Source organism: Thunnus maccoyii, chromosome 19 (assembly GCF_910596095.1).
Source record: "Thunnus maccoyii chromosome 19, fThuMac1.1, whole genome shotgun sequence".
NCBI classification, from domain to species: Eukaryota; Metazoa; Chordata; class Actinopteri; order Scombriformes; family Scombridae; genus Thunnus; species Thunnus maccoyii.
Window position 1 is genome coordinate 4,064,758 of NC_056551.1, and position 19,635 is coordinate 4,084,392.

General features: G+C 39.8%; 1 protein-coding gene across 2 annotated transcripts; it reads left to right on the forward strand.

The window, feature by feature from the left end:
• Positions 1-169: 169 nt before the first annotated feature.
• On the forward strand, positions 170-18,714 carry st8sia3 (ST8 alpha-N-acetyl-neuraminide alpha-2,8-sialyltransferase 3). 2 transcript variants are annotated; one of them, XM_042394271.1, is made up of 5 exons: positions 170-1,230; positions 6,742-6,771; positions 10,275-10,394; positions 12,335-12,892; positions 14,580-18,714. In XM_042394271.1, the coding sequence occupies exons 1-5, from the start codon at positions 971-973 to the stop codon at positions 14,860-14,862; spliced, it is 1,251 nt and encodes a 416-aa protein (XP_042250205.1). In that variant the 5' UTR covers positions 170-970; the 3' UTR covers positions 14,863-18,714. The 2 variants fall into 2 exon arrangements, with proteins under 2 accessions (XP_042250205.1, XP_042250206.1); XM_042394272.1 differs by lacking the exon at positions 6,742-6,771.
• The last annotated feature ends 921 nt before the right edge of the window (positions 18,715-19,635 follow it).

The following is a 19,635-nucleotide window of genomic DNA, read 5'->3' on the forward strand; positions in this document are numbered from 1 at the left end:
CAGTAAATCCATTATTTAACATTACATTAAAAATACAGTTTGCCATACGCTGCAAACGCCACATACATATTTTAAGTTTTGACATGCGCTAAAAACATTATTTTTAAAAAATATATATATAATTTCACATGTTTCTGAATGTGTGAGTTCAGACTGACACCCTGCAGCCCTCCTGCTCAGTCTGAGCGGCGGTCCTCTGCCTGTGCGCCTTTTCCTCCAACAGGAAGCAGAGCTCCGCCTCGGATGCTGCTGCTGTTTATCTGATTACAGCGATACAAGAGCTGCGTCTCCTTAAAGCGACACTCCGGTTTAATTAATCAGACTACCGGAGAGGACAGAGGGGGAGAGAGACGCGAGGATGCAGATGAAGAGGGGGAGCAGCATCCGCCGGCCGCCTGCATCACCTCCCTGCAGGATACCGCGCGTCGCCGCTGCATTTCACCGCCTTGAGGTTATGAAACCGGCTGTAATCTGACCCTGCGTGCCGGCAGAAACCCCTCCACGACCCCTCTCCTCCCTCCTATCTCGCATCCTCAGATACATGGACCCTCAATGCGTCACACTCGTTCCTCCTGCGTCTTTTCTTCCGCAGACGCGTCGCTACCTTCTTGCCTGATATTTTGGTTGTGAAATCTGCTGCAGAAACGCGACACCCGGCTTTTCGCTCCAGCTCTACACATGGACTGTGTAGCCTTCATGACCTCTGATAAAAGCGTCGATAAATCTGCGGTCTGCCCGTCCTTGTTCGCTTGTCCGGCCTTTTGCATTTCTGCGCCTGTCTTTGCCGCTGACGCGTCGCCGCCGCCGCCGCCGCCGCCGCCGCCGCGTTGTCTGCCATTCAGTTGATGAAACCCACTGTAAGATAACGCTACATCCCTGCGACACCGCGTCTGCTTTTCCTTCCACATGGACTCTGAAACTTGCGCGCAGAGCTCGTAGTCTCCGCGCCTCCGCCCTCGTTCTGCCGCTGATGCGGTGCGCCTGGGTGCTCGCTGTCTCCTCGTCCTGGACCTGGCCGGTCAGTGATCCTCTGGTCCGGGGGGGCCGCTGCCCGCAGAGAGGCAAGATGGTGCGGATCGCCAGCGCGCTGGGGCTCGTCATGTTCAGCGTGGCGCTGCTCATCCTGTCGCTCATCAGCTACGTGTCCATCAAGAAGGACTTCCTGCTCAGCACCCCCAGATACGGACCTAATGGAGGACCCAGGATGTATATGTTCCACGCCGGCTTTCGGTGAGTTTAGGCCAGGCTTGGTTTGCATCAGAACAGTGTTTTCATATGTAGGCTATATGCTGACAGGGCAGGAAAACCAGTTGGATCTGAGTTGATGCAGCATGACTGTTTATGTTTTGAAATGGTTTTAAATCCTCATGAACGTTGTTAAAGAGCAATCACTGGTGTTTTTTTTTTTTATAGTTTGACAGTAAGTCATCCCTCTTCCAGGATGGAGCAACCATATCAGAAAAACCCAAACGCTGTTTACTGAAATATGTTTACAGTAGCTCATGAAGGTGATGCAGTGAGCAGCTCAGACTCAGGTGAAGGCCTCTCTGCTGTGTGAGGCCTCACAGATCACACTGTACTGCTGTGCTCACCTGCCTGTAAATGACAAACACTGCTGCATATAATCACTGTAAGAGCAGATGTTCTGTTTCTCAGACCAGACTTTATTAAAATGTTCATTCTAATCATTTATATACCAAATGGCCAAAGGTATGTGGACCTAACCACGTACTTTAGTGTATGTTTGGTACTGTTTTTGGGCTGTTTGTATTGTTTGTTCTATCTAGGCCCCTCAGTTATAATGAAGGGGAATCTTCATGCTACAGCATACAATTATATTTTAGAACCTGTTGTAAGATGGAACCTTGCTATTGGACGTTTCTGCAAAACACTAGATTATGTATAATGACAATATTTTTTAATGTCTAAGGCCACATTGTTAAAATGATTTCTTTCTGTAATATCTATCCATGTATCTATAGTATGTCTAATGTTGGGGAAAAGTTTGTGGTTATGGTTGTAGAAAAAAAGCACACATTAAATGGTGGATTGTGACGGGACACAAACCTTGATGCTCGATCTTACTTTATGCCATGGACTCACCGCTTCTTTCCAAAGCCAGCTCCATAAATAAATTATTTTTCCCAGTTTGGTGTGGAAGAACTTGACTGACCTGCACAGAACCCTGACCTTTCACCTTTGGGATGAACTGGCACCATGACACCAGCTGCTAGCATTAGTTACAGTAGCTCAGTTCTCATGTAAACAAGCTTTTCACTGAAAAAGTATATGCAGCAATAACAGCATAGTGTATAAGCAGATGTTTCAAATAAAGAGACCAGTTTTTCAGTAACCATGAACACATGATGGGATGATGGGCCTTTTTACAGATGCCTAAACCAATTAATGTAAATAGAGGTGGACAAAATATTAGAACTAGCAGCTGACCTCTGATCTCCCGGTAGAAGGGAATCTCAAAGATTTGACCGATCTTTACTGGAAGCATTATCAATTCAAACTAGGATGTGGAAGTTACTTTTCCCAAAGAAAGAGTCAACATACAGTCCATGTTCTGTTCATATTTGTTTTTGAGGGCTGAAATGGACATGCAGTTTTGGACAAAAGCTGCTGATAGATATTGGAGGCCTATATGTATGTTGATATTAAAATCCTCATGCAAAAAATAAGATAGCTGACATAATATCATTTGTGGAAAACATTAAAGGAGTAGTTTGACACCCTGTACGCTTATTTGCATTCTTGCTGAGAGGGAAATGAAAAGATCAGAACTTCTCTCATGTGTTTTTAGTAAAGACCTAGAGTCAGGATCTGGTTGGCGTAGCTTAGCATAAAACAGCTAGCCTAGTCTGGATCTTAAGAGAAACAAGCAGAGCAAACGTTAACAGCAGATCAGCTAGCAGCCCCTTTCGGGTGTCCTTTGTCCTTTGTCCGAGTTATATTATTGCTACTGCTACAACATGTACGGGTCATACTATACTTATTTCTGATTTCCCACTATGTCTAATTCTACCTACTACTGATTTTGCAGTTACTATTATTACTAGCATTCTTCTCCTACTACTACAGTACCACTACTATTGTTTACCGCTATTACTGTTGGTCTTTCCACCACTAGCAGCTGTAAGTATATTTATATGAATGGTATCTGACAGATGTACTAATACACCTCAAATTATGAGCACTTTACGCTACTACAACTTCAGTTAAAAAAGGGTCACTGATGTTTTCCTTTCTGTAGAATATCTCAATTACTGCTGCTGCTTTTAAATCTGATCACAGTGTCTCAGCAGAAGACTGTGCAGATTTATATGTCCTAGTAGATAGCCAGTGTGTTACTGATAAATTTTGTATTGAATATACAGTATAATAAGGCAAACTACACCATATGTCAATAATGGATGACACTAATTGGCTGATGTTTTTCTTCAATAAGAAGACATCCTTAGCCCTGATAAAGTGGTCTAAATGTGGTATATGTCAATGTGTTTTCAGTGTGTGTTTGTATCAGCCTGAAGGAAAACAGGGCATCTGTCACTTAATCCCACAGCTGTGAACTAGAGCAGCTCATTCACTCACAGCTCTTGTGTCTCTTCTTTAGTCCTTTTATAGCCATGTTTCTCTCCAAGTGCATATTGTGAAGTGTTTTGTTGAAAAAAAAGACTCCAAATTTTAAAACACATTTTGTGAATGACTCATGATGCAAACAGTCATACTGATTCTGACTTAGGAGGACATCTGGGTGATGAGTAAGCCTTTTATTTTACATATTTCAGCAAATAATCATGAGATCATGATGTACTGAGATTATAAGTGGATACCTGAAATCTGGCCTGTCTCCCAATTCCAGACTTTATACAGTCTTGAGGTTATGAAACCGGCTGTATATACAGACTTTATAAATTCTCATAAAAGCCAAGTTTGTGTCTTGCTTTCCACCACGCCATTTTTCTCAGTACAACAATAAAGTCACATTCTTTCTATTGGTGTTAAGCAGCTCTTAATGAAACTCAACCCGTCCTGTTAAAAATGATGCTCTTTGAGTTGATGGAAAGATTTTAATGTGCAACATCTGTGTGGGATGGTTGAATTTTCTTGACAATAACTTTTAACATCAACAACAGCAAAGCAGAAGGAACTGGACTTAACCGTAACAGTAGTGAGTCATGGAAATGTAGGCTACATTATCCTGAATTTATCAAGACAACAGGTAAACATAGAGGAAGTTTCAAAAAAAGACTTGGGTCTCTCTGCAGTAAATGTAGGCCCTGGCAAATATTTGAAACGTTATGAAATCCTTGCAAAAGTCAGTGTGCAGACTAAATAGACTTGCATTTTGTGTGTGCTGGTAATGCACATTGCTGTCCCACAATGCAATGCACAAAGGAAACGAAGGAGCTTCTCCAAGCTGCAAAACATTAAAATGAATTGTGAGCTGTGATGCAACGGCTCCAGCCAAATTTCAGAAAAGTGTTCATTTTAATAGTATAGTATATTATAAAGTAAAAAGAAGTATAAGAAGCATCTTGTTTTCTCTGTATGAAGTTTAACCAAAGCCATTGTTTGATTGATGACACATCCTGTATCATTTCCTGTTAGTACAAAATGGTAAAGTACATAGATTACTTTCACATTTACTTACATACTCTGACAAGGTGAACATAGTGGACGGGACACAGTGCTGGATTATGCTGCACGTTGCTAATTTTTTTCGCTCTGGATAGATAGAGTGGGTATGGACAGAGAACTGTGTTTGTATGACAGAAAAATGTTTTATCTTTTCAAAGAGACTGATGAAAAAAAATGCGGAGGAACAGAGGCGAACAGAGTAGAGCAAGGATATGGGCTCTCCATTTACAGGTTATTGTTAATGAGCCTGTATGTCTGATGACCTCCACAACTAGTTTAGATGGTCAGATCCTGAGTGTGTGTGTGTGTGTGAGGTATGTTTACAGCTGGATTTATTGCATTTTTACTGCCTCAGATTCCAGTCCAAACAGGATGTCTGTTGACACCAGCAGAGCTCTGATACCTTGAAACAGGTTTTAGTAGGGTCACTGCGGTACAACTGCATGGAAAATCATTCTGTAAATCTTTGTTGTCCGACATGTTCGGTCAGGTCCGGAGTGTGACGCTAAAACAGCGTCGGTCTGATGAAGGTTCTGGAGGCCAGCAAGCCGTCCTTGGCTCAGATTTACGGCACGAGAGCCGCATTCATTTTCCACCCGCCTGTAATCATTTTCCTCCTGGCTTGCTGTCACCACAGGCCAAGGTTACGCTCAGAGTGAGTTAGATGTGGAGAGCAGCATTTTGAAGAGAAAATACTCTGCTGGTGGACAAATCTGTATAAGTTTCCTGCTGTGTTGTTGCAAGATGGTGATTCAGAGAAATTTGTGGTTTTGCTCTGTTTGCGGTGCAGCCAGTGGATGGAGAACATGTTTGTCCATCTGCCATCATTAAGTTGAAGAAGACAATACTCCAAATGATCTTGGTGACTGACTGACCTTTACTGTAGCACCACCAGCTGGGGGAAAATTTCCACTAGACTCTAATGGTTAGGTTTCCCTTAAAATGATTGGCCACACTGATGCTTTGTTTAAGGTCAATGAAACGTCCCCTGTGTAGTGCATGGTCATGCACCTCCCAATTTATGTAACTTGTCCTTCATTGCATGTGCAATGCTTTCATTGAGGTGGTGCTTTGAGCTAAATGCTATAATCAGCATGGTGTCATGCTCACAATGCAATGATAACATTGTCACCATCTTACTTTAGTGTGTGAGCATGCTAACAATTTCTAATCAGTAATAAATATTAAGTCCAGCTGAGGCTGATGGGAATGTTAGTTTTGCAGGTATTTGGTCATAAAGCAAAGTACTACAGCAATGAAAATGTGACCTGATGATGGCGCTACATGAAAGGTCAGAGGATCACTCAGGTTATCAGGATTCATCCTGAGGGGAACATGAATGTATGCACCATATTTCGTGGCAATCCATTCAATAGTTGCAAAATATTTCACTCACAAATACCATCCTCATGGTGGCACAATGAAAAGTCAGAGGATCACAAAAGTCATTGCAATATGTCACCTAGGAACTATGAATGTCTGTATGAAATTTTACATTTTATGTTTGACCTACTGGTGGCGCTACAGGAAAAGTAAGGAGATCACCAAAATCATTAGGATTCATCTTCTGGGCATCCTGGATATCTGTACCGAATTCATGGCAATGTATCCAATAGCTGTTGAGACCTTTCATAGTTTCATTTCATAATAACACCCCATCCCCCTGCCCCTCCCCTTGATATTTTTGCTGATTAAAGTACAGGATAAAATGTCATGAACATTGCAGTCTCTGGGGGTCATATTTTTATGTTTTTTAACAAATGTATTGACTCATCCAGTGTTTAGACCAAATCTATCTCTTACTGTGTCCAATTGTCAAATGTTTGTCTTTTTATTTAAGCAGCACTTTGTAAATGTGCAAAAAGTTTCATACAGCAAAGATACGGTAATCACCTTTATAGCTGTATTATATCACCATTATAAGTGCATTACTGTTGCTATGATATGATATATACTAATTTGAATGCACTTAACCTCTGCATGCCAGGTTTTCATAGAGTCAATTTTTTGTATTCTTTTCTGTCAGTTAAATGATGATTTAGATAAGAGTGAATGAGTCTTTTTTCATGTTTTTGTTTCACGTTCCTCCTGCAGCGAGAGGCCGCCTCGCAAACCCGACCTGAGGTGAATACAGAGTGCTGACGTGTTCAAGAAAATTATCTATTTATCTATGGTCTGACAAACAACTTACTTCCTGCTATTGATCAGTTGAAGTGGGAGAGTCTTTGTTTGACGTTTGTAGCAGCAGTTGTCTTTCTTATAAAACCATCTGCAGCTTCTGCTTCAGCTGTTTTCAGCCGAGCTGAAACCTGCAGCCATCAAACTGTTTGTGTTGCTATAAAGACGAGAAGCAACATCGAGTCTAAGACACTAAATTTTCTATGCCGTTTGATGGTTTGGTGCTGGATTTGAAACAGCATGAAATAAAGAAGTCAAGAGACTAGTAAAAACATTCTCTTTTAGAAAGTATGAATTATATGTCACTTTATTTCATCACAAAGCCCCCAAAGTCCCAAAAGATTACATTTTTTAATCTAATATTTGCCTGCACAAGTTAGTATCTTGTGTGCATGTAAGGGATAAAAAATACATGATCTTTGGGGACTTTAGGGGCTCCCTAATATACATTTGTAGTGATGTGTCCAAATTAACAACTCAGAAGTCTTGATATGAAGTGAGTTGCTTTCCCAACACCAATTTGTTCATTTTTAGTATTTTTACAGTTTTCTTTTGGGCAAATTCTAATCAATATTTCATGCTGATCCTGATCCAGTGCTGCACCATTCTGGCTGAGCCTCACTTTCTACAAAGATGGCGGACGCTGCAACCACAAAATAAAGCTGCTGGAGGTCTGACTGCCATCAGATCCAGGTCAAACAGTATTTACAAATACTTTTAAGAGTTGGTGTTAGACTGACCAGGCACCACAGAGGTGGGGTTTGCCGTTCAGGACAGTATGATAGGTTACAAAATGTTTGAATGATCACAGATTTTGGTGTTGGGTTTTGTCAAAATCTCGGTGATCGAACCTCCTGATGCAGTAAACTCCACCGGCCTGGTTTTTCATGCAGGATGAACCAAACTTCAACTTACTTGCAAATACTATTTGACCAGTTGTGTCTGCCATAGCAGAATCTTGACCTGAAACCTCGACATTTTGGTGTTTAGTCAAATTCAGTAGAGTAGTGTTAAAGAGGCAAGTTCTCTCATTAAACTAGCTTTCCAACATTTGGGAAAATCTCTTGCTGTCCGTCTTCCCCAGACGATGATGAGAAGATGGATATCAGTTTCATCTCTGTGTGACTGGTACAGAGATAAGTCCAGTCCAATTTTAAAGATTGTGTTTCCTATGGCTGCTTCACAACAAAAGCTTAATTCAGCTCTGACACAAAGAGAGCCAACAGTGAGGCTGATATCAATGACATTAAACTGCATTAGATTACATGCATGCATCATTTTCCTGTGAATCCCTCATGCTTTGGAAGGAAATCTGAATCCTGTGCGGGAATGGCATACCCTGCCACAACTCATAAAAACTACCATACAGAGAGATAATTACAGCATGTAAATACATTGAATCGCTACCATAAATAATATCAAAATGGAGTTTGATTTCATGAAAATCTTAAGGGTTACAACTTTAATGGAAGTTATTGCTCTCTTTTGGATTTAATCTGAAAATGTTCATGTAAATTTTTTCACCTTAAAACTCACTAAGATTTCCTACTATCCAGTGAGTTTGTGTTTTCAACATTCCTCCAATAACAACTGGACTTTTGAGATGCTACATGCCGTTACTGTGCCCAGGAGTCATTGGTCATCAAGTACACCTGTACACACCTACACCTGTATAATAAACAAGATAAAACATTTAATCAGATAGCTTTGTATTTGTCAGGTGTATTTCTCTCTTTTGAGGGAGCTAAGCTAACAGTGTCCCCCTGCTTCCAGTCTTTGTACTAAGCTAGGCTAAACACATCCTGGACCTGGATCACATCTCTGTACTGGATACTCAGAGATTCATTTTCTCATCTGACCCTGGGGAAGATGGAGAATGAGAGGATTTCCCAAAATGTTGGCCTATTACTGTAACAGGAAATGTGAACCGAATGCTATCCTGACTTTGGAGGGTCGTTATTCGACCAGGTGACAGCAACATGGACAAGAAAAACTCAAATACATTTAAAATGTCAAGGTTTCTGTGCATAAAGCAGGCATATGGAAAGGCTTAAAAGATAAAGGAATACATGGTTAATCCTCTGGTTAAGGTTTTATACTCACTCATGGGGATTATCATTAGAGGGGAATGGAAGAGTTTAGGCTTCTTGCACTGCAAAAAAAGTGTTCATCTTAACAAGTATGTTGACCTCATCTTCAATCTTAAAATATTTTAGAAAGTCTTCAATTACAAGGCGTCATTTCAAGATGCCGACAGTTTTTTCAAACCATCTTGAAACTGAAAGAAGTACATGAAACTGAATTTGAATGAAGGATAAATATTTCACATCACATACAGTGTTTCAAATTAAATATGAACAACTTGCTAAGATGGACAGAATTGCTGCAACAGTTTGGCCTTGTTGCTAATTTCCCCACAGTCCACTGAGGTGATTTTATTCTAAGACTAGATTCACAAGTACGCAAAGGGCTCAAAGTCTGCGTTTACACTGAGCTGATAGTGTAAATGAAACTGTCTGAATGAGTTTTTCACTGCAGCGGATTTCTAAAAGAAACAAAACATATCTTCTGAATGGCTCCTCAAACACTTGCACATTTCAATCAGCTTCTTCTTTTGGAGGCATTTTAGCTTTGTGAAGACTGATGGAGAAAAAGACAAAATATCAGTAATTATGAATCTTCTGCAGCACCCAGCCCTAGCTCTTTATTACATCTTGAGTCTTATTTTTCTACTTTTGGCCATGATATCTAAAACATTGCTATAACAAAGTTTGACACGTCAAGAAACACAAGCAGTCAGACCCACAAGTTAGTCAAACTTATTTGGAAGAGAAAACAAAGGTGAACTGTAAAATGATTATTCAAACTGTCAGGTGTAAACATCCATCACAGTTTACAGACCTAATCCTACTTCAAATTTCACCTATGTTACTTACCATAGTTATGTGCATAGCATACACAGCTTTCCTGTGCGACATTTCAGGTGCCCTCACTTTCAGGTTTTAAGGTATTTTTCAAGTAACAAAGAGGCATCTTTGTGCAATAGAAATAAGAAACAACAAACTATCGTCACTGCTGCAACAGCTTGGATGAAAAGAACATGTACAATTTTTTCTCCAATTTTTGCGCAGACTGTTCCTATGCAAATTTATGAATGTTCAAACCAGGTCTGGTCAGAAAACATGGTTTAACTGAGTGGCTAAGCTATTGGCTTGTTTACAACATGTCTGATAGTCTGACTGCTTGTCTTCCTATCCCTGTCAAACGAATTATCCTTCAACCGCCCAAGGCATTTTCTACAAACCTTGTTTTAAAGGAGCTAAAACGCTTCTCAAAAACATTTTGAAGTGCAAGTGGATGAAGCCAACCTCCTCCTCACACAGGAAGACTGGGTTAACCTTCATGTCTCTTCCTCCTCCTTTTTTACCTCCTCCTCTTCCTTTGTGTAGCTCCCAGCTGGCAATGAAGTATCTGGATCCAGCTTTCACTCCTCTGACAAACGCTCTCAGCGAGGACCTGCAGAACTCCTCTAAATGGAGGTACAACAGCACTGCTTTTATACAGCAGAGGTAGGTTACACACTCATACACACACAATCTCCCTCTTTCCATCGTGTTTTCCTCGGGTGCTGAAAGCTTAGAATGCTTTTAGCACTTACAGCAGTAGTAGTAAAAATGCTTCAGTTATCTTGAGCAAAGATCACAACAATGTCACAGTAACAAAAAATAAGGCAGCATTCACATAGAACATGTATTGTTTACAAATAAGTTAATGTTGACAACAGATGGCTTATGTTGTTGTGGTGTTTGAGTTTGAAAGCATTTTATTAAATCTGAATCCATTATAAAATCTTTTGAATTCCTTATCGGATTAATTTAGGTTAATCATTCAACAATGTAAGTTATTATATTTATATATGACTTATGACTTGACTTATTTTTTATTAAACGCATGAACATCTAATTTGGAGAGCAAGTTCAAATCAAGTCTTGAGTCTTGACAAAGCAAGTCTTAAGTCAACTCTCAAATCCTTGAGGACAGGTCTTAAGTCTCAAATCTTGTCAAAGCGGGTCTCAAGTCAGTCAAGACTTTGTCTCAAGTCCTTACAAAGTAGTCCTTGAAGGCAAGTCCAATTCAAGTCTCGAGTCAAGGCTTGAGTCTTGTCAAACCCAATCTAAAAAGTTTCAAGTCCTTGATGGCAAGTCCAAGTTAAGTCTTGAGTCAGTTTAGATAAGTCTTTGACAGGTTTTGTCAAAGCAAGTCTCAAGGTAAGTCTGAGGTCATGGAGGGCAAATCCAAGTCAAGTCTCAAGTCGTGTTAAAGCTAATCGTTATGTCTCCAGTCTTTTAGGGCAAGTCCAAGTAAAATCTCAAGTTGAAGCTGTTGATAGTGGTTCTTCACATCATAGAGACAAAGTCCTTTCAGTGGAGAGGCCAAATAATTACATATTGATGGTTGATGATGCAAGTCCTTCCTGTCGCTTTCTTGTTTTTGCTTTCAAGCCTCAAGTCAAGTCAAATCTCAAATAAGTCATGTATCTCAGCAGTCAAGTTCAAGTCAAGTTTCAAGTCCTCATTGTTATGGAGTCTCTCAATTCTCTCTGTCTTTAGTCCATAAGTGTACTTGTCTATTTGGTCAAAACAGATCCATTAGTAGTAATGACAATGAAAGCCCTTGTGGAAGCAGAAGTGTTTTTTGTGCAACCAGAGAGCCAAAATCATGTTCAGATTAAAAGATCATCAGGAAAAAAAGCATCAGAAAATGAAACACTTATTTTGATGCTGATGAATTTTAATATCACAAAATGTGGTTTAATCAGATCTGATGGGGCTAAATGGTTGAAAACAAAGCAGCGACAAAACAAGAGAACTGCATCTACAGCAACATTCTGCTCCTCCATCATCTACAAACATTAATATGCATACAAATCATGTTTAATGCAGATTGAGAATTATATACAGTACATAATATCATCATAATCATTGTTTCCAATTAGACTGAAGGACATAATTTAAATGCAGAGTTGGTATTAACTGGTTTTATTGTGTTTATAGTTAATCAGATCTGTGCAGTATGGGGTTTAAATCCTTCATCCACTGTTTGTCATTATTATAATTATTTTTACATTTTGTGGTGGTCACAGTGCCAGCTGTCGTATCCACAGTAATGACTGCATAAAGAGCAAATCTGTAAAATAAGCTTAAATTACCTTACGTTGAGAACTGGAGGAGGTGGACATGTTAACAGCAACACCTGTAGTATACAGTGCATCCAATGCAATAAAGATTTGATTCAACTCTATGGTATTTTTTTTTTTTGTGGTTTTCTTATATTGGGTCTTTATATCGTAAGTTTCATATTATTTTGTCGACCTGGAACAACTTACAGTTGTCCAAACCCTGTAAATTTCCCTGTGCTATGGTAAATATGAAAAAACCCAATGTGCGAAGCTTGTGGAAGCTTACAGTGAGGCCGCAGTAATGAACAAAAACATCTTTGCATCTTGCAGGAATGAGATTTCTCAGTACATCGACATTCCCCACAACTTCACGCTGACACGAAGCTCGGTGCGAATTGGACAGCTGATGCACTATGACTATTCGAGCCACAAGTATGTCTTCTCCATTGGCGAGAACTTCCGCTCACTCCTCCCCGAGGTCTCGCCAATCCTCAACAAGCACTACAACGTCTGCGCAGTGGTCGGCAACAGCGGCATCCTTACTGGCTCTCGCTGTGGTACCCAAATTGAGAAGTTTGACTTTGTCTTCCGCTGCAACTTTGCGCCGACAGAAATCTTTAAGAAGGATGTTGGGCGGCGGACCAACATGACGACCTTTAACCCGAGTATCCTTGAGAAATACTACAACAATCTACTGACTGTGCAGGACAGGAACAACTTCTTCCTAAGCTTGAAGAAGCTGGATGGTGCCATCCTGTGGATCCCGGCGTTTTTCTTCCACACGTCGGCCACAGTAACCAGGACACTGGTTGACTTCTTTGTGGAACATCGAGGTCAGCTGAAGGTCCAGCTGGCCTGGCCTGGAAACATCATGCAGTACATCAACAAGTGAGATAAATTACAATACTACAGTACATCCACAAATATCATCATGCAGTACATTAACAACAAAGACCCCACATGCAGGTGATTTATTTTTCCTTTGCTAAAGGCTTGTCTGTAGCTTTCATTTTTTAAAAAGACTCCTAATTATCCTCTAGATTTTAGGAAACATTGCTCCAACATGAGCAAAAGGTGCATTTGTTGGGAACTATTTTCAGTGGTGGACTAACATACATATGGTGCTTAGTGAATATTTCTGGCAGTAGGACTGTGTGTTGGATTGAGTCAAAATAAACTATGTGAATGTATTCATGATAATGAAGGAACATATCACCCAGTGCAACAGTGTGACTCACTGATGTGTTTTTAATAGGTTTTGGACAGCAAGGGAGCTCTACAGCACAGAAGAACAGTATATCAGGCTTTGGATACACAGATTATACTTGCTTGTAGGATGAATTGGATTGAATTGAATTGTTGATTTTCACAGTTTCTCAAGCCCAGCCCTGTTTCATAAAAATTAATTTAATTACTACTCAGTAGTTTTTGCTGATTACATTTTGGAACAAAACATTATTGCTGCATGGATTGATATGATCACTGGCAATGGTTTTTCTAGTCCAAGAAGTGCTTTAGTATGTTCTTGCACTGCGCAGCGGTCGTAGGGAAGTTCAGGGTGTATAGTTGACATTTTTTTATTCAGAGTCCGGCACCTTTCAGTGCTTTTCTACTTGTCAAAGTTGCTTCACACACAGTAAGTCCCCATTTAAACCTGGTGAGGCTGGTCAACTCTGTCTCCGAAAAATTACGTGTTACTCAGGACACAAACATGTCAGCACCTGTCAGTCTGTCTCTTGTTTAGTTCGTCCCTCTTTCTCTATTTCTGTCTTTCTGTTTAAATGTCCCTGTATATCACTGTTAGTGACAAACATGTGGTTGTATTGTATTGAGCGGTGCTCTATATGGCAAAGAGGAGATTTAGACTCCAAAGCTGGATTATAAGGAAACAGCTATTTAGTGAAAGGTATGGCACAGAGCTGTAACTGTGTGTGGAGAGGGATTTAAGTCTGGTGCTTATAGTGATGTAGTGGTAGAATAGGCTCCTCGTACAGTACCCTAATCTTTACCAATCCCATTAAATCTACCTGCTCTGGAAGAATTACCACGTTTAAGCAGCTCAGACGGCTTTCAGCACATCGAGGACTTGTGGAGAGGCTTTTGTTGAGGCCAGTTTGGAGAGTTTCCCCTCTGTGACGCTGCAGACTGAAAGCATCAGCAGTGGTCAAATTAGTTTTTTTATATATATATATTTGAAGTCACTCCTTTCAGTAACAGCTTAGTCCCATAATTTTTATGAATGGCATGTAGGAACATGTTGACAAAACCTGCCACAAGCACACAGTCCAAGGTTATCTCTTTGATTTTTATTTTTGCAAATGGTTATAGTAAAATCTTATTTTCACATGGATATGAAAATATTTTTTGCCAGAGCTTCACATGTTTAATACTCAAAATAAACATAAAATTCAAAACGATGGGAAAAAAATTACACTGAATCATCAGTGTAAGAGCAGACTGAATTTAGTTGTTTTATTCCTTTATGTTATTTACATTCCACCTTAATATTTATATGAAAAATTCAGCTCTTGAAAATACAGCTCTTTAAATTGTTCTCCTCACTTGTACTTAATAGCTACTGGAAAACCAAGCAGCTGTCGCCGAAGCGCCTCAGCACCGGGATCCTGATGTACACGCTGGCATCCTCCATGTGTGACCAGATCCACCTGTACGGCTTCTGGCCCTTTGGCTGGGACCCAAACACGGGTAAGGAGCTGCCATACCACTACTATGACAAGAAGGGCACCAAATTCACCACCAAATGGCAGGAGTCTCATCAGCTCCCAGCCGAGTTCAAGCTCCTCTACAAGATGCATACGGAGGGACTGTTGAAGCTCTCCCTTTCCCACTGCGCTTAGGGCTAGTACTGCAGCAAGTACAGCGCTTCTTCAAACTCCTCTCCAACGCTTCCACAGGCCAGAGTTATAGAAACTACCAAACAGACAAGCAAAAGATTTATGTGGTTTTGTCAAAAGCAAAATCTTGGCTATAAGGCTGGCTTGGCACAAGGGGTTCTTAAACTGTTTTTAGCCCAAGATCCTTGAGCAAAAGCCCATAATCCTGTGCTCAAAGTGAACAGCAGCTTGAGAAACAAGGAGTCTATTAATTTTCTACTGCTCAAGAAACTTAAGGTGATGAGGACTGCAGTTTGTTTGTTGAAAAAGGAGACTGCAGCTGGACTTTTAAGCAGTGTTGCTCCTCAGCAGAATATCACAAGCTTGTATTGCTCAATGGTGTTTATATCAAATCAACAGATTGCTTGTGTAACATCAAGACAGTGTTCAGGCCGACATTCAGACTGTGTGAAAAAACGCAGACCCCTCGTTCACTTCAATGAGAGCACTGTTTTTGCACAGCAATGTCCTGACACGGAGGACTCCAGCAAAAAAGACACAGGTCATCTGGCAAACCTGGCTCCACTTTTGAGGCAATGTAATGCAACATCATCTGGCAAGGTGCTATGTAGATATGTGCAAGAGCTCATTCCTGGTAGATTACTCTGTACTATGAACAGGGTAATTCTACTGTGTACCACGCAATTGTGGAGACAGAGGATAAAACGACTGTCACCATGGTAACGTTCCAGAGTGATAAATCCTGTCTCATATTATTATGAACAGCTGTGCAGTATTTTGGTGTTTGATAGACCTTTAAACTCATTGGTCTTTTATCCAAACTGGACTTATTTCCTAAAGAAATATACCAATAACATCACGGTCCCTTGTGTTTTTTTAATGCAGTGCTGTTTTCGGTCTGAACGTCTTGTAAGACAGTAATGTGGTTGCTCGCAGTTTGACTCATACTTACCCTAAACTTTTCTTATGCCAGGGTCAGACTACACAGTGATTTTTGCCTTGTTAGATGGTCTTTGTGTCATCACAGAGTCATAAATTCTTCCGTGACACAACATGTATGACGTTCAAGGGTGGTCAGGAAGGAGGTCCCAGACTGATTTCACTGTTCCACTGAATGGTTCCAACAACATCATTGCTCTTACCATTCTTCTTGTTTACAGTTGTGCACAGAAGAGTGATCTGTGCTCCTGTTGGTTAATGTCACAGTACATATCATAGAAATTGTCAAACTAGGCCAGTTGCCCCCTACGCTAACTTTTTGTTCCCAAGGTCCCATGTCTGTTGGGTAGGGCCATTATCAGGCTGATTTTGTGTAGTCTGATCCTAGCATTAGTCATACTGATCTGTAGTCTGAAAACAAAGAGCAATGATGTTAGCTTCTTTCAAATCAAGAAAAACCTTGTCACTGACTTTAATTTCAGAACAGGACTCACCAAAAAAATAGTTAACATATGTCAAATGGGTGTGTCATCATCATGTGTCAGTACCAGAAACAGTTTTGCTGCACTTTTTGGTTTACAAATGATTGTTTTATAGGAGAATACTATAGGGCTTGTGCTTGCTCCATTTGGCAGTGGTACACTTTAAATTAAATACATCTTAAATTTACGCATTTGGCTCTTATACAACTTAAAATGAGTGCAAAATTAAAATAAACTAACCATAGATGAGTCATACGCATGGTAATTTAGTCAAATGATTATAGAAAATTTCAATTTGTTACCCAGATTTCAGTGCATTTCATTTTAAAGCTGCATTCACTGATTTTTTTTTTATTATTATTTTTATTTTCATTTTTTTGCCACTTGGGGGCACAAGTTGAAACCACAACCTTGATCATCTCATAAAATTGTTATGGGTAATGCGAGCTGTCAACAGTAGTTACACTTCTAGCAGACACAGAGTAACGTTGGAGTTGTGTATGTGTCGCCCTGATGATTAAAGGTCCAATATTGACTCTCCTTTTAGCTCTGATTTGGTCTCCACCAACTCCTGAGAAAAATATCTGGCTCTTTAGCTGCTCGTTGTTCCCCTTTCTTCACTAGCTAGTTGCTTACTTTTCTGTCAGCTGGGCAGGAAGTGTACAGTGGTTTACTGGAGCTTATTTGCTGAAAACAGCTGCCTGCAGCTGCTAGCAACAAGGTTGATGAGAGCAGAGCTTTGGGCTGGAAAACAGCAACAACAAACAATTATCCTAAAGAGAGTAAAATGTTTCATAGAGCTGATGGGAGAACCGAAGAGAGTTTGGTGATAATTCTCTGTGCGTTTGTCAGTATGAGTGACATCATATTCATATTACACGTAGTTATTTGATTCATGGTTAATATGAAAAATATTTCTAAGTGCAGCTTTAAAATCAACCCACTGTCAAGAGACCTCAGATGTATTCAGTTTGACAAATTAAAACCAGAAGTTTCAACAGAACCTCTTTGATGGCACTATCAAGAACTGAGGACCTCCACTATGGCCACTGGAGTGTGTGCTATGTAAGGGTAAGGGTATGGAACATACAACATGCAAAAGAGCATAACTATAAGAGCAAAGGCTATTGAATATCATTAGCTGTTTGTTACTGAAAGCTGAAAACTTTACTACAGCACAACTACAACTACAATAACTGGCACAATCATAAACTGTGAGGACTAAACTGAGTCAGGTTGTGTGTCCACGTGGCATCTTTAATGGGCAGAGAAGCACTGAAAGTGTGTGAGAACAAGAACATGAAAAACCGAGAGCTGTTCACACACTTTTTAATAAGGCTGTCACTTTTTATTTGATATATTTGAAATCTTGTTTGTATTTGAGAAAGTCAGTCTGTAATTATATGTCCATATACAAAACCGTCATAGTGTATAAACGCAAGAGGCCATGCCTTGTACTCCAGCGGGGGTTACACTGTCTCTTTAATCTATTGCATGCTCTGTGACCTTAATAAACTAGGCTATTGCCCTCTTTCTCAATGGAAAATTGAGGAAACTACCTAGTCATAGAGATACAAAACCACTGATGTCAAAATTGTGGATAAAGGTAAGGCTATTTTCCAGCTTTGTGAAATGCAGCTGAGCAATCATGGTAGCTTGCTACCTATTGCTGGCAGCTTAGTTTAGAATTAGAATTAGGTTATGTATGTGTTTGAATTAATTCAAACTATTTATGTGCTTCTTTCTCATTCATTTGAGCTTGATTTCTTTTTTAAAGTGACAGCCCTTACTACTTTGTAAACATTACTGTTAGCTAGCTGGTTGAAAAGTCAGCATTATGCAACCACCAACTTATCAGGAAAATTCACTTTTAGCAGTATGCTCCCATTTCTTGTCTTCTTGTTGTGTTTTTTCCCTCCATTTCTGTTTGTTTACAACAACAATATCAGGTATACAAAATAGGGGTGTAACAATTTAGATTCTAAATCAAAAATCGATTGAAATGAGTGTTCGATTTTGACCTTCGAACTCAAAAGCAGGATCAGCGATTTTTTTTCTCTCCACCCCTGCCTACTTGTGCATGTGCAAACAAAAAAAACATCATTTCAAAGATGACACAGCATAGCTTACCAGAAGCCTGCAGCTGCATTACTTTTTGAGACACCATGGCCACTGCCGGAGTCGAAGATGATGGAGAAACAACAGAACTGGAATATCCTCGTGTTTCCCTGAAGTCACCGGTTTGGGAACATTTTGCCTTCCCTGTGAATTATGTAAACAAAAAACGCATAGTTGACAGAAAAACTACAGTTTGAAGGCTATGCTACACACTTCAAACTTCCAGGATCAATAACTCGTAAGCGAAACGTTATTAAAACACAAACAAGGCCCTACCATTGTAAGGTAGACAAGCTACAACCAACCTTTTCACCAAAATGAGCCATCCTCCAAGCTGGACAAATAACATTGGTCTCTATGTACATCTGTCTGTGAGACAAGTGTGCAAGGACTGTCTACAAAGTGTAACACTTAAACTTAATTTCAGAAACTCAAGCTGTTGTTGTTAAGTACCCCTAGTAGCCATCAGTGCTGAAAAAAAAGTTTAAATCAAAAATGTAATCGAATCGTGACCTTAAAATCAAAAATCAAATCAATTCGTGGATTTGGAGAATTGTGACACCCCTAACAGAAAATAGGTAATATAGATTAGAATATAGGCTCATAGTCCCATAGTCCCACGAATCACTACATGTGGCTCCATTCTCACCAAGTTAATTTTTTTATTTGCTGATGCTAGATAGTGCTAGTGAGGGAATAGAGAGACACATTATTTTAACCTGAGGCACTGTGAGGCAGGCACAATTCATCTATTAGTTTTCATAGTATCTAGAAAAGATGCCTAGTAGACACAGATCCTAAAATTTGTCTCTCATCTTGAGACTCAGGCTGCACAACCGTGAAAATTGTAATTCTGATTGTTTTGTTGTTTTGGATATTTCAATCAAGATTATTGGTTGGTGATCTGGGAGAAATAATTATTTTGTGGCATGTTTCACATTTTATATCAGCATGTAAATTTTATTAAAATTAAAAAAAAATCTTGTTTGGGTTAGCGTGAAACATCTAAATCAGTATTTTATGTTTTTAAAATTATATGATATTTTAAAATTAAATGATATTAGAGATCCTTAATTAGCTCAATATGATTACATAATCAACAACAAGGACCAAGGCCAAAGAGTGCAGATTGTTGCTGCTGGATTGTGAATCTACAAGGAGACAAATGACGGGACACAAACTCTGGTCCCCCACCCCCATCTACCACCTGACCTCCACAACCTTGCTTTCCTCCTTT

What these genes read in the sequence shown, in the direction of transcription:
- st8sia3 (XM_042394271.1), top strand. Translation starts at nt 971, where the DNA reads ATGCGGTGCGCCTGGGTGCTCGCTGTCTCCTCGTCCTGGACCTGGCCG. An exon ending in CCTCGCAAACCCGACCTGAG is followed by an intron (nt 6,772 to 10,274) that starts GTGAATACAGAG and finishes TCCTTTGTGTAG; the next exon opens with CTCCCAGCTGGCAATGAAGT. An exon ending in ACTGCTTTTATACAGCAGAG is followed by an intron (nt 10,395 to 12,334) that starts GTAGGTTACACA and finishes TGCATCTTGCAG; the next exon opens with GAATGAGATTTCTCAGTACA.